Below are 25,395 nucleotides of genomic sequence, written 5' to 3' on the forward strand. Positions count from 1 at the left end.
TGATGAAGAATCTCGGATGGCATTGTGCAAATGGTGATACATACGTTTAACGTCTTCCTGCCATACTTTCAATCTCGAAGCCACGAGACCTCTCACTGCGTCTCGAGAGGGGGAAGGCCCGCGGCCTTGAGGTCCGCGTTGACCTGGTCGATGTGGTTCATGAACTGGCCCTTGAGGTCGTCCCACATCTTCGGCTCGTGTTCTGTCGAGGACCGCGTCAGCCGCTACGCCCGCGCGAAAGATGAAGTTCGTCCCGAGGGGCACACGTACCGTGCAGCTTCCCGGTGCGCTTCATGCCGAAGTCCGTGATCGTCACCTGCATGCTCGACTCGAACATGAACGCTGCGCGCCGTCGTCCATCCGCGTCACGACACCGTTGCGCGTTCACAGCTAACGCACTCACCGAGCGTGCCCTCGTGCACCCGCATCGGCCCCAGCTCCGCCTCGGTCGCCTTCTTGAACTCGTCGTACGACACTGGGCGTCCGAACCGCGCGTGAGCACCCGCTTCGAATTCAACCGTGACGCGGTCGCGAGGGGGCACGCACCTCCGTGCGGGCAGAACCCGTTCTCGAAGCTGAACCCGCCCGGCGCGAACTGGTCCGAGCGCCCGCCGTAGTCGCCGTAGATGAGGCCCATCATCTCCGTCGCGCAGTTGCGGTGGTAGTACGGGGGCCGGAACGTGCCGGACGCGATGTCCCAGCGGCCGGAGAAGATGAGGAAGTCGGCGAGGGGCGCGCCGGGCGTCTTGGAGCGCGCGGTGAGCACGCAGAAGATCGAGGGGTCGATGTGGTCGCGCTGGATGCTGCCGACGTGGATGAACTTCTCCATCGCGTACTTGTACGGGACGTAGCTGTGTGGGGATCGGGTCAGCGCGTCGGAACGAGGGCGAGGCGGAGGCGTGGACTCGCTTGCCGTGCCAGGCGACGACGTCGAAGGGGGTGTGCTCTTGCTTGCAGATGAAGAGCTTGCCGCCGACCTTGTAAACGACTGTGGGCGAGGAGTCTCAGCACGCGGGCGCAGTTGAATGCGGCACGCAGAACGCACCCTCCCACGCGGACTGATCGATGTCGAAACTTGCGACGGGGCTCTCAAAGTCCCTTGGGTTGGCGAGGCCGTGCGTGCCCAGGGGGCCAAGGTCGGGAAGCTCGAAGTGAGACCCGAATACCTCGAGGATGTCTACGCATATAGTCAGCGTCGCTGATAGACCTTGGGGAGGTGCAAGAACGCCTACATCCGCGCACTGGCCCATCTGGAAGTCCAACCTATGCAGTTGTCAGCAGACGCTTGGAAGCAAGGCTCGGCCGCCAGCAATACCTTGAATTTGATGCCGCGCTGAACGACGACCAACTCTCCGGGCCGCACCATCAGCCTGTGGACCTTCATCAGCGCATGTCGAGAGACGCGTTGGAGGGCTACTCACTTCCCGAACTCAGTCTGAATATCAAGGCGCCCTTGCTGCGGCAAGATCAGGAAATCGCCATCACTGTTGACGAACGCCTTCTTGTCCATCGATTCGTTCGCAGCGTAGATGTGCACCGCGAGACCCTCCCGGAGCGTCGGATCGCCATTTCCACCCAGCGTCTTCAGACCCGCGACGAAGTCAACCTTGGTGCTATCAGCGGGGATGTCGAGGGGGTACCATGCGAGCTGGGTCGGGCTGAAGTGGACTTTCGGGTTCAGAGGAAGGAAGCAGGACTCCAGCTGTGGTTATTCATTAGCCGGCTCAGTGGTGATGAAAGTTTGCGGGCGCATACATCAGGATTGTCAGGAAGCTCAGTGAAGCCTTGGTGGGCGACAGACGGGCGGATGCGGTATATCCATCTGTAACGAGGGGTTGGAGAGTGAAATTTCAGGAGCATGCCCGCCTATCACGTACGCAGATTGATTATCGCGGCGCGGTGTCACGAAGGGAGTACCATTGAGCTGCGAGTATGGACCATAGGTTCAGTGTATGCGCGTCTCAGGAACAAGAGACTTACCGATTCGGCGTACAAGTCGTATTTCACTTTCTGGGGGTTGTTCTGAGCGTAGGGAAGAGTACCAGGACTGACAACAAGTTACGAAAGACACATTTTATGGCATGGGAATTACGTACATGGCCTCCGATGCAAAGCGGTTGCCAAATCCGACTTGATACCGATATGGATCCTTCACGTCTTGCGGGACAGAGAATGTGCTTTGGGCACTTGCCTGCAACGAAAACATCCATTACAACGACATCGATCGTTGATCTAACTTCCGAACATACTGCAGAACCCACCATCTTTGTATTCGTAGAACAGGTGGGCAGAGGAGTATGATAAGGAGGTGAAGAACTGAAGGGAATGGCGGCCTTGTCATGAATGGATGGCGGTATATATGCACGCACCGCGCCTGCTTCAGTATTTTATGCTAAAGTGAACTTCCTGACGGCGGAAGGGACCTGCAGTTGGAGCGACATGACAAAGAGAGTTACGCGGGCGGCGCACTGGGTCTTCACTGGGCCGTATTTTCTCATACCGGACCCACCGACCTCGCCCAAAAGCACATCCCGTGGGCGGTGGTCTCCTGTCCCGGCCGCCGACTATCGCGCCTGGATGTCGGATGCACACAGTTCAGAGACCGGCGGGCCGCTGCACCTCAGTTAACACTGGCCGCACTCCTTGCGTGCAAGGTCCGCTCGCCGCGTGACCACCTGGCCTGCGCTAAGCGTCTCCGTGGCACAACCAGAGGCGGGTTTCATCTGACGAATATGACATGGGACAGGATGGAGGCGCATGCTATATACTACAGGGGGCCGTCAGCTGAATGACCAGTACCGTATCGGACGAAGTTTCTCACAGCGCAATCAGAGTTCCTGAAGCTGGCGTCGTGAGAACGATTGCGGACGAATGAAGTGTTGTCACCAACGCATGCTGAAGAGTTGTTGGGGGCAGAAAGAGGACGCCTTAGAAGGGCCGGTACAACGCCGGCAACTGTGACGCCGCACATGGTACGCCTCATATTCAGACTCCGATTAGGCATTATCCGAACAAAGTCCGGCCCTGTGAATCTGCACGTCTGCTTTCCGCTCTCCTCCCACGTCCAAACTCACTAGCACTGACAATCGCCATTCCTCATACATTGGTTGCCCTGCTTTCTACCGTGAATCGACCGACGGCGAAGTCGGTTTCGGACTTCACACCCAAGGCATAATCACCGCACGGAACCGAACGTTCCCATGGCGGTCGTACGCCTCCTTTGCCTTTTCCATCGGGAACTTCTCAATCATCGGCTTGATGTCGTTGGCGAGCGCAAAGGCAAGCGTCTCTTCGCAGTCCTTCGCAGTGCCCACCGCCCATCCACGGATGGACAGACGTTGGTTGATGATGTGAACTACAACATACCGCAGGGCCCGGTAAGCGCTGCATCTCCCCCGCACAACAACAACAACATCAATATCCACTCACGAGGGTTGATTGTAATAGGCCTCGCCTCCAGTGCAAGGAGCAGCAGCGTCCCGTTGATGGCCAGCCCCGGGATGAGGTTCTCGATCGCCCTGTTGTCTTGCGCGGTGGCCATGATGACCTTCATACCACCGAGCTTCTTCAGCTCGGCCGCCAGGTTCACTTCGGAGCCGTCAAAGTACTCGTGAGCGCCCAACTGGTGCGAGAGGTCCTCCTTGGCATGCCCTCGCCCCAGAGCGACGACACGGCATCCCATCGCTTTCGCGACCTGGATGGCGATGTGTCCGAGACCGCTGAGTCGCGCAGGGGTGAAATGAATACGTGGCAAGAGCGAACGAAAAGCACGTTCTCACCCAATTCCGAGGACTGCAACGTAGTCGGGTGGCCTGATGTCCATGTGGCGAAGAGAGTCTGGTGTACACGGTGAGCATCCACACTCGTCGTGTTCATTTGCGAAGACTCACTGAATACCGTGATACCAGCACAGACCAAGGGCGCTGCCTCGGCCGGGTCCATCTCTGGCGGAACGGCGACGACCGCCTCGGTCCTTAGGGTCACGTATTGCGAGTACCCGCCGTCGCGCAAGACGCCTGTCGCGGGCATGTCAGTGCGTGCCGCCAAAGCACCAAGGCGAGTAGGGCCTCGCCCACCGTTGATGTCCTCCTTCTCGCACGTCACGAAGTCGCCTTCGCGGCACCGCTCGCACTCGTGACAGTGGCCACCATGCCACGCGCCGCCGACGCGCTGCCCGAGCTTCCAGTGGTGCTCAGAGGCCGGGATTGCGGCGACCTCGCCGACGATCTCGTGCCCAGGGACGCGCGGGTAGCTGATGGGCCAGGTGCCCTGGCACACGTGTGTGTCGCTGCATCGGAGTGGCAGCGATGTCAGACGCAGCGACAGCGTGCAGAGCGATGGCGAGCACCCACCTGCCGCACACGCCGCAAGCGAGGACCTTGACGACGATTTCGTGCGCCAGGGGGTCCTTCCAGGGAACGGTGATCTTTGTGAGGTCGCCGTTCTTCTCGAGAAACGCCCAGGCGGTGTAGGATTCAGGAGGCGCCTCCAGGTATTGCGTCATTTTGTGGATTGGTGCAACTGTCGTTTCTTTGCGGGGGACTGTAGGGAAGGCTCGATATCGTGAAGAGGTCGTTACTACCAGCTTTTATTCCCGGTCCTCCATGCGCGTTCTCGGGCGCGTCATGCACTGGTAGAGGCGTGCTCATTGGTGGGCCGAGAACGCGATTGACGTGGTCCTGCCCTACAGCTTCTGCAGCCAATCTTCGTGGCCGCACTATCGTCGATGTCGACAGCCGCACAGAGTCACAACATGCGACAATCTTTATCGGCCCCACGCGGAGTTCGTGTATGAAGTCATCGGCCAGTCCATGGAAAACCCCGGTCTCAACGGTAATACTGACCAAGAAGCCGAACGGAAAGCTTGCTTAGCCTCGGCCTCGTGCATTCTCCCGCCTCGGCGAATGGGGACTTGGGCTGCTATCTGTGTTGAAATTCAGGGCGTCATCTGACTGGCTCACGGGCCGCATAGACAACCCCCTTCTTGCTGGGGCGTGGTTCCCCGACAATCCGGTCTCACGAGGGGCGCCAGAACCACATCCTCTGAGATTCACTTGCTACCCGCACGACGCCGTATGGGGTAACGTGATGTGATAGCCTCATATCTGTAACAGTGTGGTTATGTCGCTGATCGAGCACATCATCGACGTGCACCGCCGGTGTTGAAAGACTGCGGCAGAGGTTGCATATATACTGTGTACATCTCCGACACGTTGGCCGAGCTTCCACCCGATGGCGTGGCCCTCCGGGATGGTGACGACCTCGACGACTATTTCATACCCCGGAACACGAGGGTGCGGGGTGCGGAAGGTGCCCCGCTGGAAGTGCTCGTTGCCGTATACTACGGCGTCGGGTCAGGCGCAAGAAACTAAAGTCTCTAAGTGATAAAGCGCACCTGCCGTACACGGCCCACGCGAGCACCCTCACGATGATCTCGAAAGTAGTAGTGAAGTGGACAGAGGCAGGATTCGAACTCTTGCGTAAAGGCCCCAGCGCCAAATTCGATCTGAAGATCTGCCAAAACGTTCATAAGCCACGTCATAGCATTTCCCCTCTTCCGCGCTCCTCCGCGCTCACACAACCGCGCCCACACCTCCCTATGCGTTTCTATGCGGGCCCACATTCGACTGTTCTCTCTTTCTCTTCGCTCTATATTTATTAGCTGTGCCATATCATTGCACGGGCGCCACTCACTGCTTGATGAGTGGCACAAAAGCCCCCGAGGTAGTACTACGGCGTAGGCCTCTTCGTTGATGATGATGTATTCGTGCCAGATCTGCCCAAGACCCTGGTCGGCTGTCCGTGGGATGGGCTGTGGGCTCGGGATGGGTTCGCGCCCGTCTCGGTAGGCGCGGGAGCCCATCCCACAGCCCATCCCACGGGCAGCCGACCAGGCCCTAAGTATCTTCGTAGTGCTAGGTACGAGCCTGCTTGGAGACGGCGGGTATCCCGCATTCGTTTGACTGTGCAGGCCTCTTCGTGGCCTTCGAGACCACCCGCCTTCGTGCAGGGAAGCCATGGACTAGTGTTCGTTTTTTCCATTCTAGGTTTTGCATGTACAAGCGTAGCTCGCACTAGAACGTCTCTCTCGATTAACATCGGCCGGTGTGGATGAAGATAAGTACTGTATTGGCAGCCCTCTAGAGGGGAGTTGAATTGGAAGTGTGCTATGTAGCTACAGGTGCGCAGTCACGGTATGTGCAAAAGAGGTATCTAACGTGGATGTAAATGCTACAGGAGGTGTCGTGTTGTGTATAAATTACTGTGTTGTAGATGCCCGAAACGTACGATACGCGTGCGCCGAATCCAAGTGCATGAGAGAAGGCGCGGCGTGTGAGGCCCGCACCCGCTACGTCCTCGAGTCTAGGCAAGAAGGCGATCAACACCAAGCGCCACGGCGGACCCTGCGCGTCGAAGCCCCGGGCGCGAAGCACCACAGGCCTGATTCTCGGGGCTCGAACGGGTGCCCGGAGAATCCCCTACGAGAGGTCCGCAACCTTCGGGCACTTGACGCTCACGAGCTTCGCGCCGATGTCTGCGTCGCGGTCCCCGAACTTGATACGCCGCGTCCACGTCGTGGGCGGACGTCGTGACCCGGACGCGACGGCACCGCGGCCCACGCGGGCGTGCCGCGCGTTGACGTCGCCGAAGGGGCCCTCCGTGTTCCAGTCGTCCTCGTCGTCGCCGTCCGCCCCGTCTTCGTCGCCGTCACCGTCAGGCCCTTCGTCGTCGTAGAGCTCGTCGTCGAAGGGAGAGAAGGGGCGTCGCGCCTCGTCTCCTTCTCGCGAGAGGACGAGCGCGGTGAGGCGGCGCCCGTACAGGCAGCCCGTGTCGAGCCCGACGGTCCACCGCCGGACGTCGAGGTCGCGCGACGCCGCGTGTCCGTAGACGGCGGTCGAGGGGTAGCACGGCAGCGGGTCGTGGCCCGCGCCCGCGTCCTCTTCCCACTCATCGCGGTCCCCCGAGCGGCCTTTCCGCCGGAGCGCGGCCCCGGCGTCGGCGCCGCCGGACGCGTTTGAGAAGCCGCCGCAGCGCTTCATCTGCGTGTTCCAGATCTTGGCCCACGGCGTGCCCTGGTCGCTTTCGCGGGTCACCTTGCCGTTCTTCCGGACGCCACGCAGGTTCAGAAGCGTCCACGGGTCGCGGTTCTGGGGCACGTCGTGGAGAATGGAGCGTTCCTGCACGACGCGCAGCTCTTCTGTTTCGTCGTCGAGCCGTACGGGTGGGGGATCGCGCTGGGAGGAGATGTCGAGAAGGGGATAGTCGTAAGCCTCTTTGGGCATGTCGGAGTAGTCTTCGTCATCGTCGCCGGAGATGGGGAGGTGAGCGAGGGGCTGGTGCTTGTCGGTGGACGGGCGTCTCGGGTCGAATGGGAGGAGCCCGGCGTGCACGAGGAAGAAGTGTTCCGAAGGAACGTGGATGACGAGCGGCAAAGAGAAGAGGAACTGTGCGTGGTCCGCCTTCATGTCCCTACATGCCCGAACCGCATGAGCTTCCTTCGAAACGGAGCGCGCAAAAGAAGGGTGAAAGAACTCACCGAGCAATCCAGTAATGGTCGCCGAACATGATCCAGTCCTTCGAGGTGCGTCCCTTGCCAGGCCGCGGAATGCGCTTCCACCAGTCCGCACGCCATGTACCATGGGCCCGTTTCCGAGCGACCTCAATCCACTCTTCCACGTCCGAACCCGCGCCAGTGGGGTCGGTAGTCCGGTCCTGAAGCCATTCATCCTCGATGAGGGCGAGGAACTCAGACCCTGTGCCCACGGGCTTCCCAATATCGTATGATGCCGTTGATGGGGAGGGAGCGGAGAAACAGCGCGAGAACAGCGAAGGTGAGGGCGGTGCGAGCTGCAGAGGCTCAAACCAATCCCGCCAGGCGCGCCATTGGACGATCATCTGGTCGTGGTTGCCTCGAACAGCGTAGACGGGCTTGCATGAGGAGTGCCTGGTCGACCGGCCCGCTGCATCGAGGCGATGCTTGGTGCATGCAAGTTTTTGCTGTGCGAAGAAGTCGAGGATGGCGAGAGACCCGGCCTCGGTGGACTTGGCGAGGATGTCGCCAACGAGAAAGAGGGTATCCTTGTGGGGGTCGTATCGGACCGTGTCCAAGAGGTTGCTGCAAGAAACCGGGTGAGCTGCTGCGTGGAGGCGTGCACTTCGGGCGAGGGGAGCCCATAACCGGGGAGGTACCCTGGGAGCGCTTCGCAGCCAATCACGGAACGGAGTCCGGAGCGCCGACAGGTGGACTCCGACGAACGTGCAGCAGCTCAGAGTACGGGACTTACTGGAGGGAGTGGTTCATTCCATGAGTATCCCCGACGACGATCGCCCGCTGGCCGTGAGCACCTGAGTGGACGAGAAGGGAAGGGCGATGAGGGGCGAGAATTGGGCGGTGCCTGAGCGGCGGGACTCACCCAGTCCGAAATCCTCTGGAGAAAGGGTCTGGGAATGGATGTACTTGTCAAAGTCTGGGAACGCTGGGGGCGGATCAGAGCTACCGGTCAGGGCTGTAGAGCGAGGTATAGATGAGAGGCCACTTACGAAACTCGTGTTTCTTCTTCTTGAGAGTGGTGAAGGACGAGATGGATACATGCCGTACTCCAGAGACGAGGATCGGCTCCTCGACGATGGCGAGCACAAAGACGGCGACAAGGAAGAGAGTGAGAACCATGGGGTCGGAATGTCGAGGGCGACGAGCTCTGTAGAGTGCTGGCATGTTGAACGACGGACCCTAAGCAAATTTACGTGTGTACGAGCCTCTAGGGACAGATGGGAGGAGGATGCGGGGGTAGGGAAGAAAACGAGAGCCATTAGTGGACAGAGGGGGGCATATGTAGGGAGAGGCAGCCGGAGGAAGGACCGAGGATGGATGCAGGTGGTCGACGCAGGCCAACGAGTCGTTGGCGGGACAGACTGGGCGATCCACTCTGCCCGATCGAGCGGCCGCCTAAAACGCGATGGCGTCACTCCTCCAGGCTCCAGCTCGGCCACTCGCTCCGCATCCGGTGCTGCGCCCTCAACCCGTCTCCGAAGTGCCCCGAAGCAGCCCGGAGATCGTACATCCCCGCTTTCGTCCTCTCCAGTGCAAGTCCGGCATGGCCTCTCACGACTCCGTCATCGTCGTCGTACCCCAGTGCTCCTCATTGCGCCAGTCTTCTCGATCCAAGAGGATAGTGTCCTGGTGTATCCACACCAGCCAATGGCTGTCGAGCAGGATGGAGGCCAATGGGAAAGCGTCAGATCTAGGTAGCCAAGAGCGGCGACCGCGCGAAGGACGGGCTCGCGAGTGAGAGCCCGGCTTCCCGGCCCGCGGGCGTGGGATGCCGGGCGCCCCCAGTTTATCTCCTCTACGATCAGCTCACGCAGCCCTCCTCTCTCTTTTCCCCACCACCGCATACACCCTTCCATACACAGCTCATCGTAATGGCGGGCGCAGACGCGAAGTTTCCTATTGACATGAGCAAGCTCCAGAAGTGCGTGCAAGCTCCCGTTCTGCACGCGCGCTCCTGACGCGATCCTCATCGTTTACTTCGTCCAGGCTGGAGCTTGACCCTTCTAAGCCCCAGCTCACGACGGAGCAGCGCGCCACGTTGAAGAACAACGTCCAGATCCTGCGCGATGCTATTGTCTTGTTTACTGCTACTGGTGCCGCGCGCGGCGTTAGTGGGCACACTGGTATGGGCCCACCACTTCTGAAGCTTACGCATCGCTCACCCGCCTTCTCTAGGCGGTGCCTACGACACCATTCCCGAGGTGACCATGCTCCTATCCCTCTTCAACCACTCGGACACCTATGTCCCCATTCTCTTTGATGAGGCCGGTAAGTGATCCTTTTCCGCAAACGCACAAGCTGGAGAAGCTCTCCCCACCTTCCGCGCGCGTTGACTCCATGCGCAGGGTGGTGATATCATCCGTTGACGTAAATGCCCTAAATGTCGCGCGTAGCATATATACGCGTATTGTGTCGTAGCACTGCTTTGCTGACACGCATTTACACTGCAGGCCACCGCGTCGCTACCCAGTACCTTGTCTCCGCCCTCGAGGGCCACCTTCCCTGGGAGCACCTCTTCCAGTACCGCGCCGCAAACTCGAAACTCCCGGGCCACCCTGAGCTCGGCCTCACACCGGGTGTGAAGTTTTCTTCTGGCCGTCTTGGTCATGTCTGGCCGTTTGTCAACGGTGTCGCGTTGGCCAATAAGGACAAGACCGTGTTCATGCTCGGCTCCGACGGCTCTCAACAAGTACGCCAGCCCTCACTCATCCTCGCGCTCGATTTCTCACAGGATTCCACGCTACTGTAGGAGGGTAATGATGCCGAGGCCGCCCGTCTGGCTGTCGCTCAGGGTCTCAACGTCAAACTCATCATCGATGACAATGACGTGACCATCGCTGGCCACCCCTCGGAATATCTGAAGGGATATGACATCAGCAAGACGCTTGCTGGACATGGCCTCAAGGTCGTCACCGTTAACGGCGAGAGCTTCGATGAGCTCTGGAGCGGCCTCTGCGAGATTATCTCCCACAAGGGTCCTGCTGCCGGTGAGTTGCGAGTCGATCTGTGGGAAAGTCGCCAGTGCTTAACATGTCTGGCAGTTATTTGCAAGCGTAAGATGGCGCCAGGCGTGAGTACCCGCATTTCCACGGGTCATTTTTGGGATGTTGATGGCTGGTTTCTCAGGTCCCGGACATCGAGGGCAGCACCCACGGTCACGATGTTATCCCTGTGAAGGGCGCCTTGAAGTACTTCCAGTCCCGCGGCTACCCCGACGAGATGGCGGCGAACATTCTCAACAACATCAAGCCTAACTCGGTCTCTTACACCTACATGGGTTCCTCGAAGGAGGTCGGTGCGAACCGCGTCGTGTTCGGTGAGGCGGTGAACGTGGTCCTTGATACCATTTCCAAGGAGGAGGCCGCGAAAAAGGTCATGGTCATTGACAGTGAGTAATCAGGGGTAATTTTGAATATCGGTGTCTCATTGTGCTGTAGGCGATCTCGAGGGTTCGACCGGTCTCAAGGTCATTCACCAGAAGCACCCTGAAGTCTTCGTCCCCTCTGGTATTATGGAGCGCGGAAACTTCAGCGCGGCCGCGGGTTTCGGTTTTGACAAGGACAAGTTCGGTGTCTTCTCGACCTTCTCCGCGTTCCTCGAGATGGTCATCTCCGAGATCACCATGGCTCGCCTCAACTCCTGCAACGTCCTGTGCCACTTCTCGCACTCGGGCGTGGACGAGATGGCGGACAACACGTGCCACTTCGGCATCAACTCGTTTTTCGCCGACAACGGTCTCGCGGACACGCAAACGTGGATGTACTTCCCCGCGGACCCGGCGCAGATGGTCGCGATCATCAAGAGTGTCTTCTTCGAGAAGGGCATGCGCTTCGTGTTCTCGACGCGCTCGAAAGTCCCCTGGATCCTGAACACGGACGGCTCGCGCTACTTCGAGCACGAGAGCTACAAGTTCGTGCCCGGCAAGGACGAAGTGATCGTCGAGGGCAGTGCCGGCTACGTGGTCTCCTACGGCGACATGCTCTACCGCTCCTACGACGCCGTGCTCCGCTGTCGCGAGAAAGGCATCGACGTCGGGCTGGTGAACAAGCCGACGCTCAACATCATCGACGAGGACGCGATCCGCAAGGTCGGCGCCAGCAAGTTCGTTCTTGTCGCGGAGTCGCTCAACCAGAATACCGGGGTACGTGCTCGATCTCGATGACGTCAGGTGGCTTACCCGCGATCTCACCACTTTCGCAGCTGGGCTCCAAGTTCGGGACCTGGCTCCTTAAGCGCGGTCTCATCCCCCGCTACGACCACATCGGCACCCACAAGGAGGGCTGCGGTGGTCTCAGCGAGCAGATCCCCCACCAGGGCCTCGACCCCGAGTGTACGTCCCGTTATTCGCTCGAGGGACGGCATGTGCTGACTGTTGTCGGGAATTCTCAGCGATCATGAAAAAGATTATCGAACTCGCGCAATAGAGCATGGTCGGACTGCGTTTGTAAGATACAGTGCAAAAGAAGTGCTCAACGGATTGTACCTGCGGTGTATCAATACATAATCAATTGACGGAAGACGTGCCGCCGAGCTGTTATGGATCCGTCTGACCAACCGCACTTCATATGCATGTGTTCAGAGCACTGAGAATCGCCCTGATGGGGCAAGTTGTCCTCGCGAGCGTGTTGTCCACGTTCTCCGCCTCAGTTCTACCAGAAAAAATAAAGGATGCATCCGTGTCTATCGTATCAAATCGTGGGTCGTGGTTTACAGGTAATAAGTACTGCTGCGATGCGTCGACGCCTGTATTCTCGCACCCCCGCTCGCTAGCAGGAGTGAAACTCTGTCACTGCGGACAATGCGGCCTGGGTGAAGGGCGACGTGGGCGTCAGCGGGGAAAGACGACCCGTCCCCGAAGAGGGCAGGGCAGGACAGAAGGACACGCACGTCGATGTCGGGCATATTCTGCGTGCTCGGCGGCCGCTCGCTCTCCTCCGCGTCCGCGCGCGTGCACCTCATGTTCGGGACCGTGAGCGTGAGCCGGGGGCCGTCCCTCGACGCGCGGACCTCGTCGAACTGCGCGCGGGGGTGAGCGCGCGCATGGCCATGCGGCGGGGCGGCGAAGCAGAGGAAGACGCACCTTGGTGCCGTCGGGGAGGGGGATGGTGTGGCTGTACTTGCGGACCTCGCGCTCGCGGACGAGCACGCCGGCCTCGTGCCGCTCCGCGAGCTTGTCGAGCCGCCAGCTGACGATGAGCCGGTTCGCGCGGTAGCTGACGTGCATGTCTTGCTTCTTCACGCCCGTCAGGTCGAAGGTGATCGCCATCTGCGCAGGGATCGGAGGTCAGGGAGGGACGTCCGGAGGAGGTCCCCGCGCGAGCGAGCGAGTGGGAGGGGGCTCACATTCCTGCCGTCTGTGGACTCCCGGAAGTTGACGCTGCAGAGGCCGGGGACGCGGTCGGCGCTGAGCACTGAGATCTCACGCACGCGCGCACAGGACGGCACCCCCAGCGCGGGCAGCGACGTGCGTGTGCCCGGCGACGCCAAAGCCAAAGCCACTCACCTCGACCGCCGGTTCGCGAGCCGTTTCCGCCCCTTCTCGCCCGCCGCGGGCCCAAGCCCGAGCCCGAGCCCCACGTGCACGTGCATCTTCTCCTCCCCCGTCGGCGACGGCACGAGCGTGTTCGTCGGCGAGTGCGCGTCTTCGCCCTGCCCTGGGCCCGCCGTCCAGCCGCCGCCGCCGCCGCCGCCGAGCGACTTGACCTTGGACGGCGCGCCGGCGAGCGCGCGCGCCTTGTGCCGGCGCACCTCCTCCCAGACCGCCTCGAGCTCGAGCGCGGCGTCGTCCTGGACCGGGACCGGGCTCCCCGGGTCCACGGGCGAGAAGAAGGCGGTCGTGGGCGAGGGCGGGAGCTCCGCCTGCGCGCGCGCGGACGCGGACTCGCCCGCGAGCGAGAGCGCGTTTGGGAGTGGACCGGGGCCTGGGCCTGGACCGGGGCGCGGGGCGAAGGCGCGGTCGAGGAGGCGGTCGAAGACTTCGAGCGAGTGCCGGGGCTTGCGGGGCATGGTGGCCGTCGCTGTTGTTGTTGTCGTTGGGGGTGGCATTGCAGGGGAGCCTGCGGGGGGAGGGGGGAAGTGGACGGAGAGTCGGAGGCGTGCAACGCGGGCACGGCGAGGGCGGTGGGCTCGGAGCTGCGCTGGAGGTGCTCAGGCAGATGGAGATCTCGGAGATGGAGGTGCAGATCAAGCTCAAGTGCGGTACGTCCGGATCGCGTCTGCGCGGAATGGGGGCGAGATGGACGTGCGGGGGGGCGGGTGTGCGATCCGGGGACTGGGAGGGTGAACGGTGTAGGTGCAGGTGGAAGGCGAAAGCAAAGTCAAGTCTGTGGAAGGGAGCGCACGGGGCGGGGGGGTGGAGGCAGCAGCGTGGGGAGAGGCCTGGGCGGCAATATATTCGAGCAACTCCCCGCGCCCGCGCGTGGGCCCGTGCTCACCGCGTGCCACGCCTACCTCGTCGCCGAGCTCAGCGCCGATCAGCCGCCGTGACGGTGCGCGTCGACAGTATCGCCAGCCCGCGGCCGCGCGATAGCCTGCCTGCAGCGACTGCTCGAGCAGGTGACGGCGCGGTGGGTGTAGGCGAGGAGGCGCGCGCGAGTGTAGGGGCGGCGCTTTCCATGGTCCGTCTGGTGGAGTGGGTTGCAGTGGGGACGGCGCAGCGCCGTCGCAGGAAGCGGGACGTGGGAGGGAAAGGAGGAATCCGCTCGCTGTGGATGCAGAGGGCAACGTCCGGCGCTGCCTCGCGGAGGCCACGAGGCGATGGAGGTGTCGTGCGCGATCATCGAGAACGACTCTAGGGGACAATGCGGGGAGAAGGTCGCGAGGCGATAACACCAAGAAACGTGGAACGACCCCATGTACCGGACTACAACTACATATGTGACACAACAGGACTACGACAGCGCATGCAGTACAGAGCAACTCGATAGCCGGCATAATAAAACCAAGATCCGTCCAGTATCTCCAGTCCGCTAAGAAGGAACAACACCGCCAACCTCAGCTGTTCGGCACGAGCGGCTTGAACTTCTTGTTGGCGTAGCCCGTGGTCGCTCGGCCCATGCCCAGCCGCCGCTTCGCGCCTGTCGTTTGGTGCGTGGACGGCGTCGCGCCGATGCCTGGGCCAGGAGGACTGGAATGACTTAAGGATGAGGCGTACGATGACGGTAGCGGGGGCCTGGACGACGACAACGCCTCCCGCTTCACATGTGGGCTCGCGGGCATGGGGGGAGGCTCTCGCTTCGCACGTGGAGTGTTGTGTGAGACTGACGACTCTCGCTTCGTGACTGGGCTCGCGCACGACGCAGGCGGCTCTGCCTTGACGAACGAGGTGAGAGAATATCCCTGCGGCGACGTGTGCACTGGGCTTGAAACAACGGGAGCCGCAGAGTTCGCTTGACCCGCCCGTCGTGGCGTTTCTGCGCTCAAACGCGGTCGTGCAAGGGTGCCCTTCGTGGGTACGGTTGTGCGTTGCTTTGCACGTTGCGCTGCGGCGGAGGACCTAACAGGCGATTGTGGCGGTCTCGTGGTCGCAGGCCGCGGAGGTCCGTCCAAGCACATTATCTCTTCGATAGAGGGTTCCTCCTTGAATGCGGTCCGGCCTGCAGCGGGGTGAGGTGCAGGATCTCGGATCTTAGCAGACGCAGAAGATAGTGATACGTCCATGGCGTCAGGATCCGCTTTGAGCTTCAAAAGATCCGGCTTTAGATCCGGAGCGTTTCCCTTGCCGTTGCCAATGGGTGCAGAGCAGAAGGCGACGATTTCAACATCGGAGTCGCTGTCTTCTTCCATCTTCACGGCCGAAGAGACGGGTGCCTGAGTGACAGGCGGTCGCGCGACTGCTTTGCCTTTGCTTTTCGACGTCGTTGCAGAGCTCGGGGCGGGGGTTGCTTGGGCGAATCGAGCAGGGAGAGGCACGTTGACCGCACGGCCAGCGGAAGTCTTCAGGGGTGGTTTGATGTCCCGAGATGTCGACGGCTTGCTTACGCCTGCAGGCTGATATGGAGTGAGCGTCTTGTGGGCTTTGTGAGTGTTGTTGAAGTGGACCAGACTGCTCGCAACGAAAGCAGGAGGCTCTGTAGGGTGACCAAGATCAGGAAGCAGGACGGAATGATCCAATGACCGTTGATCCTCACCCCCCTCTTCAACCTTTACTCGACTAGGACCAGCAGCAGCTTGTCCGTGGCCCCTTTGCTGCGCCGCCGGCGTTCTTGGTTGGGCAAGCCTGTTCAATGGCTCTTCTAGCCGTCCTTCCTGCCCTGGAAGCTGGTAGCGGGCTCCAGGCATGCCGTAGCCGTTCAAATTCTGACCGGCGTCGTCACGGAAGGGAGCGTTCGGGCCCCAGACGGGGTGTATGTTGAGCTGCTCGCTGCATACTAATCACTATCAAGAGAGAGCGCCGTTCGCAAGAAACGTACAACTCGGCGACACGCTGCGTGACCTCGGCTTCTTCGGGAGGAGTGCGATTCAGAATCTTGGCCATGGTGGCGCGGTCCTCCGATGGGAGAGCGGGGAGATTGCCGGAGAGTAGACCGGCCGTCTAAAAATGTTGTGTGAGCACCCGGCGGCAAATGGGAGAACATGCGTACCTTGGGCTCGCCGCGGATCTGGGTAATGAACGGCGAAAGGCTGGACTCCATGGTCACTCCAGCGTGCATTCGAGTCTGAGCGTGAGTGATGTAGAGCACGGACTGAGCGCGCGTGCACGCAACATAGAGTAGTCGCCTGTGAAAGACGAAACGTCAATCGAAGGAGTGTATGGAATTAGATGGGTGGAGCTCACAGCTCTTCCATATCGTCTTCCGCTCTAGCCGCGGGGAATACTCCACCTTCCACTGAAAGGACATGAGCAAGCGACAGCCGAACATCTAAACGCCGACATACCAGCCGGGATGAAGACCACCGCCCATTCAAGACCCTTGGCGGCGTGGCAGGTGCCAATCGTCACTTTCTGTATGCATCGTCACCCATCGACAATCAAATCATTTGCGAAGGAAGATAACCCACATTCCTACTTTCCTCGTCGTCCGAACCTTCAGTATCAGTCGAGAGCATCGACGCCTGCAGGAACAAGCGTAATGGTGTTTCACTGGAAATAGCATGAGGTAAAAGACATATCGGGGCACATTTAACGTACCCCGGAGTGACGTTGGGAAGTTGCGGCCTGTTCGGGGCGTGCGCATCGCCGAGCGGGTATGGTCCACCGCCATGAAGCTCCTCATGAGCGTCCTCTTCGGCGTCCGCCATCATGCGAGCAGTTGCGCCCACCATGCTGTTCTGGACTTCGGTCGCGAAATTGATGAGCTCTTCGACGTTCTCCCAGCGACTCTCCCACTCGGGCTGCGTCTTGCGGAGGTGGTCCTTGTACTTGATGAAGTCGAGAAGCGCCTGGATGAGTTTCGACGGAGCCATTCCCTGCGGGGTCACCGTTGTGAAATCAGTCACTGTGGATTCGACCAGTAACGGACCTGATTCGCATACGTGCGCAGGTCCCTGATGATGCCGATGAACTCCCCAAGCTTCCTCTTCACCGGGGGCTTGATATCAGGGATCTTGCCGTCGATGATGCGTTGAACGACATCCAACGGGGTCGTGTTGAGCTGTTCGGCTTGATGTAGCAGGACAGCAACAGTCTGCAGGGTAGCCAAGAGTCAGTGTCACCGTGACAGCCCACGAAGACGATGCTCACCTTATCGCCGACGCCACGAGGCGGAACGTTGACTACGCGGTTGAATGCCGGCAGGAAGGCTGGGTTGTCGACGAGCTGGAGGTACGCTAGGATGTCTTTTACCTGAGAGCGATGAGCTTGAATATTGTCGAAAGAGATCGGAGAGCTCACCTCCATGCGTTCGAAGAACTTGTGGCCCGCAAGCACCCGGTTCGGGATACCTTGTTTCTGTAGAGCACTTTCGATTACGCGAGACATGGCATTGTAACGCAGCAGTACGACGAAGTCGCTCCAGTCCAGCAAGCCTCCCGTGAACGCGACAAGACGTTTGATCTCCGCTGCGATAAAACCTGCCTCGGTGTGTTCGGTCGGAAAGGCGCGAAGAACGGGCAGTGACCCTTTGGCGTGAGATGTAACCAGCGTCTTCTTTATGCGGTCGTTGTCTGCATGTACCTGAATAAAGCGTCTCGACATGAAGTGTGGGAACGAACCTTGGGAGATTACAGCCATACTAATCTCCAATATTGACGCTGTCGATCGGTAATTGTGTTCAAGGAGGATCTGCTGTGTGGAAGGGAAATCTGCGTCACAACGCGTTATGTTAGAGCGAACCTACAGCAAGAACGTTGCGACTAACCTCGTTGCATGTGAGCCAGATTCGCAATCTCTGCTGCACGCCAGCCGTATACTGAATAGGCATCAGCAATGTATGGTTAGTGGTCAATGAGGCGACATACTTGACTGGTCGGGGTCTCCAACGATAGAGACGCATCTGCATGTCTGAGCAATGTAACTCATAAGCTGGTATTGCAACGTGTTCGTATCTTGGCTGAACTACACGTTACCCCGGAGATCTTCACGAAGACATGTGAGAACTCACTATTCGTCGACCAAAATGTGTTTGCAGAAGCTTGACGCTTTCTTGTGAGTCTTGAACAGCTCCACGCCGAAAAGCAACAGGTCGTCAAAATCCAGACTGTTTACTGCTCGTAAGTTTTCGTTGTATTCCTTGTAGAGCTTGACGAGGATCGCGCCCACTTGACCACTGTAGGGTAGGTCAAACTTCTGTCCGGTCAGGATCCTCTCTTGCCATTGGGCTTGCGTCATACTATCCATCTCCTGCAGCTGAGCTCTTGCGCCTTCGGGGGAGATCGCCTTGGCCTTGAGGTTAGAAATGATGGACTGGACTGCACCCTCCTTCATCGAGAATTCGCTCTCTTTGATCTCCTCTTCATGTAGCTTCATCAGCTTGCGAATGATCTTCTTGCTGCGAAAGAAATGTTTTAGGATTGTGAAGAGGACAGGATGGCACGCCACGCACCTCTCGTCCGCATCGCACACCGTGAAGTTCCCCTCGAGTCCAACCCGCCTCGCGTACCTCCGTAGGAATGCTGCACAGAGCGCATGAAACGTCCCCATCTTGATCTGCATAGTCGTGTCCTTGCCGAGGAGCCTAATGAGTCGCTCGCGCATCTCGTTCGCCGCCTTGTTCGTGAAGGTCACGGCACATATCGTGTTTGCAGGAAGGTAGCAGCGTGAGATAAGGTAGGCAATTCGCATCGTGAGTACTTTCGTCTTTCCGCTTCCAGGTCCTGCTAGAATCTGTAAGGGTATTTGTGGTGGGTGCCGCACGGCTGTGGGATGGTCAGGATGCGGAACTTCTGGGAAATCCTCAAGAACAGCAGGAGTACCTTGCAGCTGTGCCGGGTTCAGCTCCTTCATGAGCTCATCAAGGTTGGCCATTCTGTAGATTGACACGTCGGAGTGGGCATATAGGGAGGTATGTTTGACGGGGCGGTTGAGGGGAAGACAATATGATCAACGCGCTACGCGTTGACCACGACGCGTTGAGTCGCGATCACGTGACTCGATGTGTAGACTCCGATAAACGCGGCTTTTGAAAGGGCACGCCCGGCAAGCCAAGTCTGAGCAGAAGATGGGACGTGCTACTCAGATACTTCACATATAGAAGATGGGCTGAGTGCCGTGAAGCTACTAATACACAAGTGACATAGAAACACATGCAGGCGTTGAATCCGACGTAAAACTAGACAGATAGGCTCATGCCTTCTCCAGATGATCCTCGTGCGACCGCTTCTCAGTGGGACTTCCACCATCGTTGTAAGCGTCGAGACCAATCCGTCGCTCAATCTCCTCAAGTCGCTGCATTTCACTTGCCGCCATTCCGACGGAGCCGAAGATCTCGTCCATCTCCTCAAGAGTGAGACCCTTGGTTTCGGGCACGAAAAGCCAGACGAAAATGCCGCCGGCAAACGAAAACGCCTGAGTGTGCGATACCCAGTCAGTCTCTTTTCGTCTAAGGAGCGTGTTTCCGGGAGACGTACCCCGAAGAAGATGAACGTCCCGAAGGTGATGTTAGTAAGCATGGTGGGCGTGACTTGACCGACTACATGGGACGAGTGAGTCACACCCTTTGTCACTCGATTATCCTACTCACCAATGAAGTTGTTCATCCAGTTCGACGACGCAGCGATGGAAACACCCTTGCCACGAACCGAGAGCGGCCAGATCTCGGCAACAAGGATCCAAGCGCAAGGTCCCCAGGAGTAGCCAAAGGCAATCGCGAACACCCACACGAGGGCGCAAGCTGCCCAACCCGCAGCGCTGTGTGCTTCCCAGTTATCTTGGAAGAGAGCCGTTAAGATGGCGACGATGATGTGACAAGCGGCCATGAGAAAGGCGCCCGAGATGAGGATCGGCTTGCGGCCGGACTGGTCGACCCAGATGACAGCAGGGATGGTCGCCAGGAACATACTGGATCTCCGTCAGACAATGTATGGCGTGTCAAAATTTAGCAAAGCACTTACACAATCCCAACGACACCTGTGGCAAGGAGCGACGTGCTGTTGTCTGCCAGGCCGAGGTCCTTGAAGATGAATGGGGCGTAGTAAAGGATCGCGTTTACACCCGTCCATTGCTGGAAGAACATTGTCAAAGAACCGATGACGACACGAACGAAGAGCGCTGTGGTCGATGTTCAGCGTCCCAGAACGCACTAATCGAGGGAACAGAGGACGTACAGCGAGTTGTCAGGAGACTCAGGTACTCGTACATTCCGAGCTTGAAGTTTGACGTGAAGGACCCGTCTTGAAGCTGGGGATACTTGGTCTGAGCCAACTCCTGCTCAAAGATGTGCTGCGCCTTAATCTCCCTGAACGCATGATCAACATAAATATCGGAGGAAGACAGAGAGCGACATACAAGAACTCGATCTGGACGAGGTCTGAGTCAGGAGGCTGACGGCGTGCGCGGCTGAGGATCTGGAGCGCTTCATCGTCGCGTCCCTTGTTGATCAGCCATCTATACAACAGAAGTCAGCTTGTGGATAAGACCGATCGTCCAGGTACACACCGAGGGGAGAATGGCATGAAAAGGATCCCTACTCCGAGGATGAGGGCAGGTACGAGCTGCAACGCAAGAGGAATGCGCCACGAAGCTTCGCTCTGGGTCTCGCCGGTCCCGCCTATGAAATTTGTGCCGTAGTCAATCCAGAAGGAGACCATGATTCCGAAGGTAATCGCAAGCTGCTGGAGCGCGACAAGACTACCACGGACTTCTGGTGGAGCGAGCTCCGCGCTGGATCCATCGCATCAGTATCGTGTCGCACGAGTACCACAGGGGAGACGCACTTGTACAGAGGAACAGCCATACTGAGCGAACCGACGCCGAGACCGGTGATGAACCGACCTATTTTCGTCAAACATAAGCGCAGCTCATGACAGCATACTAACGACGAGTCACTTGCCTGCGAATATCGAGTCGGCTTTGAACGCGCACGTCTGCACGATGACGCCGATGCAGAATACAATCACAGCTGCGGGTACCAATTTTCGACGAGAAGCGGTCAGAACCAGTCCGGCTTACAGTCACAGCTGCGCCTACGCACCGAGAACGATGGTGTACTTGCGAGAAAGCTTGTCGGCAAGGTAACCACTGAAGAGCACGCCAACCCACGCGCCGAGCTCGAGGATGGCGGTGAGCCATCCCTTGGTTCCCGGGTCTGTAGCGGCGCTCCCCATCCGGTTGATAAAAGACGTCATGTTGAGTACGCCGGAAAAAACGCCCTGGAGGTGCCGAGGATTCAGCGAGCCACCCTATAGCGGAGATCCGTGATCCGCGCTTACCTGGTTGTACCCTGAGTAATTGAGTACGCGAACGTTCACGGTCAGCGCAGGGCGGCAGGGTACGTAACGGCGCGATAAGCTTACCATAGAGCCTGCGGATAGCGAGTGAGTCGCTTTGGTGGGCAACACAGAAAGACGGAGCACTCACAGACCACCCAGGGATGCAAAGACCGCGATGAAGAAGATCCTGGCGTTGGCAAGAAGGCCCGCCTGGCGTGGGTATAACCGAAATCGAGAAGACCAACAGACTGTGAGTGAGAAGGGAGTCGGAAGAACTGAAGACATACCCAGCCAGAAGGGCCTGCCAGAGTCTTGCGTCTGTTCGACGCGATTATGTTCGCACCTCCGCCAGCCATGGTGTCGTGGATGCCGCTACTTGGAAGCTGCGCTGGAGTGGGATGGCTGTATCGGACAGGGAAAGCGCTGCGCAAGGGGCAGAGGTCGAGGTCGTGCACAGAGACGGGAGGCGGACGGCTTTACCTCCCGAGTATTTAACGAGGGGCGGCTGGCGAGCGGCTGGAGGGCGGCCTGTGGGACTTCCGCGGACCCGCCTTGACATGAGAACCGAAAGGTCATGGGGTCAGAGAGCACTGCTCACCTGCGAATGCAATCACAACATCCCACCTGGATTTGGTGCCGTGGGGGCAGCACGCGCCGGAACAAGCGAGGTAAAACAAATTTGCCTCGGTGAGTTGTGGATGGCGGCCCGCTTTCGCCGGACCCCGTTGCCACCGGTGTGTTTCAAACTCATGCGCACAAAACACGGTAAGAGATGGCCTGTCGAGAAGAGGCAGTGAGTAGGTGCGAGCAACACATAGACAGGTTCTCGGACACGAACCTCATGATTTCGGGATAAATCGCACGGAGTGATCAAATTCGATGTACGTACATGCAACTGGCCGAGGTCGTGCCCTTTGACGGCATCATCACCGTTTCAATCCACCATACCTACACCATTTTTCATCGGGTTCCTGCGTGAAGACTGCCTAAGACGAGAAACGCCGTTGCTCGAGTCTCTGCACAGAAATAGCGAATGGAGCATTCGAATGCGACGATCCGTCGCAGAGCAGCAGATATGGTGAAATGCCGTACAACGATCAAGCCGACCCATGAGGGGAGCAATACGCAGCGGGCGGAAGCCCGCAACAGCGCTTGGGGTGGCACAACACAAATGGTACTTTTGAGCCATGCTACATGCAGATTGAATAGGCGCCGCGAACACACTGTCAATTGTCCAAGAATTCGAAACTCGCCTATTGGGATACACGTAATCCGATCCATACATGATACAACAATGATTGTTACTCTTCAGCACATGAACAACAGGTTGACGTCCTGGGAGGATATGAGCGGGGATAACGGTGAGCAGGACGGAGGAACAAACCATGGGATGCGAACTCGACAACTGAGGCTTCTGGCTGTATTTCGCCTTCAAAATGGAGCTACCGAAGCAATTCAGTCGCGGATCAGGTGCGTTGGTAAGACGAGCATCTCACCGAATCCCAACGAGGAGCTGTTGGTAACTCTGCTGCTTGTTCTGACCTATTGATAAAATGAGCGTCTGTCATCAAATTTGCCATCAAGAATTCCCACTTACGCAGGCACGAGATGAAAGCCTTCAAAGGAGGGTGAGCCACGAAATTCATGAAATTTTCGTCACATGCACTCACGAAGCTCATAGCACCAGTAGACTGCCCAGCCTCGACAGTGTCAGCACTAGTCTGGGAGTCCTTGCAACCACTCCAGGAGATCTGATTTAATGTAAGCATGCTTCCCACCTCAGGCTCAACAGTAGAAACCTACCACGTCAGCAGGCGATGTCTTCGTCGCTTTCGACAACTTATCCGCGCGTTGGTTGCTTCCCGTTGCAGTCTTGACCAGCCCAGTGACCGAGGAGAATACACCTTTCTGGAGAGATGAACACCTTGTCAGCAAACTAAGATCTTACATGCCATCGACTGAGTTACCATGTCACCACGAGCATACGAAGTCACCGCAGACATAACCCCTTGACCAGCTTCTGCGGCAAGGTTGGGTTCTTTGACCTTCCCTTCTGTCGAGTAGATGTACGGTAGGTCTAGAAGAGAATCAGTCAGGCCGAAAGGAAAATATGCAGCAAGCCTACCGAGTGCGGAACCAGAATGGCATGACTGTGGAGGAGGCGGTCAGTCAAGCTTCGGGACGACATGTAACACGCCGACAAATTCACATCGAAGATCGCTGTCAAACGGCAGCCAGGTGGCAGGGGCTTGACCATAATGTCGTGCATGAGCTATTCGGAACTATCAGCATCTATGCGCATACGGCTCAAATTAGGGGCTTACATCATCAACCAGATGTCCGGCCTGGTTGTAGTCGACAGGATAAACGACTTCGTCATATCCGTCACCCTCGTCGCCATCTAGGTCCTTCGTCTGTCCACCGTGTCCCGAGTCTGCGACATATGAGCGTTGAACTGTGTCATAGCAACATAATGCACTCACAGTGGAAGAACAGAGAGTCGTTGGGCTGGGCGCCCCGCACAAGCCATTGCATGGCGGCAATCTACGGAGGAGGTCAGCGCTACATCAGATACGCGTGCCAAGACGACCCACGATGTTGTCACGGGTGGGGATCGAGCGCGGGTTACCAGAGTCGTCTGTGAGCATAACGACGTCGTCCGACTTGTAGCCCCAGACCTCTACGAAAAAGGCGCGTTCTCAGTAGACTACTCAAGGTGAGCCAAACGGACAGTAGATCACCGATGAGGAATCGCTGCACGTTGTGGGCGTCGTTGATGCATCCCTTGAGCTCACCAGACTGGCCGAAGTAATTGATACCAATCTGGGGCGCGTGGCTCATGAGCATGCGCAGTTTTCCGAAACACGTAACACCTACGCAAAGCGCCTTCTTCTTCCCATTGCACTGCGAGTACTGGAAGGCCATCTGGTGCTGTCTGTTGTCGGCGCCCTGGTACGACGGACCATAGTTTTGCATCTGCGACGGGGGATGGGGCGGGGGACCGGCTGTACACTCGTCTGAGTCAACGCACACAAGCATGAAAGAAAGGACGTACACGGAGGCTGGTAACCACCGTAACTGGAAGGCGGAGGACCGGAAGGCGGAGCATAGTTCCTGTCCATACCGCCTGGACGGTTCGCGGGGATGGGAGGAGGGCCGCCGCCGTAGCCTGGGGGCAGCCCAGAGGGAGGAGGGTATCCCCCCTGTTGATGGTGCTGATGGTGTTGCGGGGGCGGCGCACCCGGAGGGGGGGCGAATCTAGAGTATATTCGCCTGCTGAGAAAAGGGAAAGTTGCATACGACTGCACTCACGTACCCGCCGGGAGGAGGGCCGTAAGACGGAGCATAACCGGGATTATAACCCGGTACGTTTGGGGAAGGCATGTTCCTTCGAGCGACGACGTTCATAGATGATAACGCATATCAAAGAGTTTGGAGCACTCACGGGCTAGGGAATCCCATCCTTCGTGCCATCCCGCACTGTGTGAGACTCTGGGAGGGGTGATCGGCGGTGCCTGTACTCACGGAGGACCTCCTGAAGGCGGCGGGCCGTTGGGCTGGGGGTAGCCCTGCTGATGGCCGTGATTGCCTGGGTAGTTGTTCCACATATCGTTCAGCGAGTTTGGTGGGGACGAGGGGAGAGCAGGAGATGAGGGTTCAACAGGAAGAGACGAAGGCCACAGCCGAGTGCGCTGCGCACAGGAAGAGAAGAAAAGCGCCGAGATACATAGGAGTCTGCACTGAGCCTACTACATACTACCACGCTCAGCCATTCAAACAGTTGGCACATCTTGCCTGCACGCCACCCACCATCTCTGCTGCCACATGTTTGTTGCCCTCCTCTCTGGTATTTCTGCGCTCAACCGTCTTGCAGGATTCAAAAACTTCCATTTGATGTAGTCCTCGCATTAGCAGAGTGCCTCAAGGACTCCTCCGTCGCCGACCTGCTTCAACTTTCCTTTACCTGCCAGAAGATGCGCGACATCTGCCATCCCATCCTTTTCGGCGAGATGACGCTGCACGCGGATGCCGGCGCA

General features: G+C 58.5%; 7 protein-coding genes across 7 annotated transcripts; 1 reads left to right on the forward strand and 6 right to left on the reverse strand.

Annotated features, from left to right (window-relative positions):
• Window positions 1-92: 92 nt before the first annotated feature.
• BXZ73DRAFT_86876 (homogentisate 1,2-dioxygenase) lies at window positions 93-3,202 on the reverse strand (the record flags this gene model as incomplete). Its single annotated transcript, XM_048024335.1, has 14 exons — window positions 93-202; window positions 271-342; window positions 404-475; window positions 547-851; window positions 910-988; window positions 1,046-1,177; window positions 1,233-1,263; window positions 1,316-1,370; window positions 1,422-1,702; window positions 1,756-1,822; window positions 1,878-1,924; window positions 1,981-2,047; window positions 2,097-2,191; window positions 3,185-3,202. The coding sequence occupies 14 exons, from the start codon at window positions 3,200-3,202 to the stop codon at window positions 93-95; spliced, it is 1,431 nt and encodes a 476-aa protein (XP_047883374.1).
• Window positions 3,203-6,479: 3,277 nt separating this feature from the next.
• BXZ73DRAFT_86878 (uncharacterized protein) lies at window positions 6,480-8,302 on the reverse strand (the record flags this gene model as incomplete). The annotated part of the gene is made up of 3 exons (XM_048024336.1): window positions 6,480-7,470; window positions 7,538-8,116; window positions 8,286-8,302. 3 exons carry the CDS (start codon window positions 8,300-8,302, stop codon window positions 6,480-6,482), a joined length of 1,587 nt encoding a protein of 528 aa, XP_047883375.1.
• Window positions 8,303-9,423: 1,121 nt separating this feature from the next.
• Window positions 9,424-11,976, forward strand: BXZ73DRAFT_86879 (thiamine diphosphate-binding protein; the record flags this gene model as incomplete). Its single annotated transcript, XM_048024337.1, has 10 exons — window positions 9,424-9,473; window positions 9,539-9,675; window positions 9,728-9,820; window positions 10,003-10,241; window positions 10,302-10,539; window positions 10,594-10,622; window positions 10,679-10,940; window positions 10,990-11,693; window positions 11,753-11,882; window positions 11,942-11,976. 10 exons carry the CDS (start codon window positions 9,424-9,426, stop codon window positions 11,974-11,976), a joined length of 1,917 nt encoding a protein of 638 aa, XP_047883376.1.
• Window positions 11,977-12,318: 342 nt separating this feature from the next.
• Window positions 12,319-13,558, reverse strand: BXZ73DRAFT_96377 (uncharacterized protein; the record flags this gene model as incomplete). Its single annotated transcript, XM_048027058.1, has 5 exons — window positions 12,319-12,357; window positions 12,440-12,568; window positions 12,633-12,818; window positions 12,896-12,956; window positions 13,056-13,558. The coding sequence occupies 5 exons, from the start codon at window positions 13,556-13,558 to the stop codon at window positions 12,319-12,321; spliced, it is 918 nt and encodes a 305-aa protein (XP_047883377.1).
• Window positions 13,559-15,863: 2,305 nt separating this feature from the next.
• On the reverse strand, window positions 15,864-18,956 carry BXZ73DRAFT_37890 (UvrD-helicase-domain-containing protein; the record flags this gene model as incomplete). The annotated part of the gene is made up of 14 exons (XM_048018094.1): window positions 15,864-16,085; window positions 16,135-16,270; window positions 16,329-16,380; window positions 16,430-16,496; window positions 16,553-16,960; window positions 17,014-17,178; window positions 17,235-17,336; window positions 17,385-17,656; window positions 17,705-17,794; window positions 17,851-17,901; window positions 17,951-18,042; window positions 18,094-18,480; window positions 18,535-18,847; window positions 18,905-18,956. The coding sequence occupies 14 exons, from the start codon at window positions 18,954-18,956 to the stop codon at window positions 15,864-15,866; spliced, it is 2,409 nt and encodes an 802-aa protein (XP_047883378.1).
• Window positions 18,957-19,274: 318 nt separating this feature from the next.
• On the reverse strand, window positions 19,275-21,714 carry BXZ73DRAFT_86881 (general substrate transporter; the record flags this gene model as incomplete). The annotated part of the gene is made up of 12 exons (XM_048024338.1): window positions 19,275-19,496; window positions 19,559-19,620; window positions 19,672-19,988; window positions 20,042-20,198; window positions 20,255-20,385; window positions 20,436-20,534; window positions 20,586-20,810; window positions 20,864-20,921; window positions 20,980-21,048; window positions 21,121-21,298; window positions 21,530-21,568; window positions 21,646-21,714. 12 exons carry the CDS (start codon window positions 21,712-21,714, stop codon window positions 19,275-19,277), a joined length of 1,626 nt encoding a protein of 541 aa, XP_047883379.1.
• A 952-nt stretch (window positions 21,715-22,666) lies between these two features.
• Window positions 22,667-24,966, reverse strand: BXZ73DRAFT_38963 (metacaspase; the record flags this gene model as incomplete). Its single annotated transcript, XM_048018285.1, has 17 exons — window positions 22,667-22,693; window positions 22,743-22,800; window positions 22,855-22,900; window positions 22,956-22,974; window positions 23,029-23,109; window positions 23,162-23,266; window positions 23,326-23,435; window positions 23,484-23,508; window positions 23,568-23,630; window positions 23,683-23,792; window positions 23,842-23,902; window positions 23,953-24,038; window positions 24,100-24,181; window positions 24,236-24,363; window positions 24,414-24,616; window positions 24,675-24,746; window positions 24,884-24,966. 17 exons carry the CDS (start codon window positions 24,964-24,966, stop codon window positions 22,667-22,669), a joined length of 1,359 nt encoding a protein of 452 aa, XP_047883380.1.
• Window positions 24,967-25,395: the final 429 nt, after the last annotated feature.

The sequence above is a fragment of the Epithele typhae genome (genome assembly GCF_022376455.1).
Source record: "Epithele typhae strain CBS 203.58 chromosome Unknown BXZ73scaffold_2, whole genome shotgun sequence".
Taxonomy (NCBI): Eukaryota; Fungi; Basidiomycota; class Agaricomycetes; order Polyporales; family Epitheliaceae; genus Epithele; species Epithele typhae.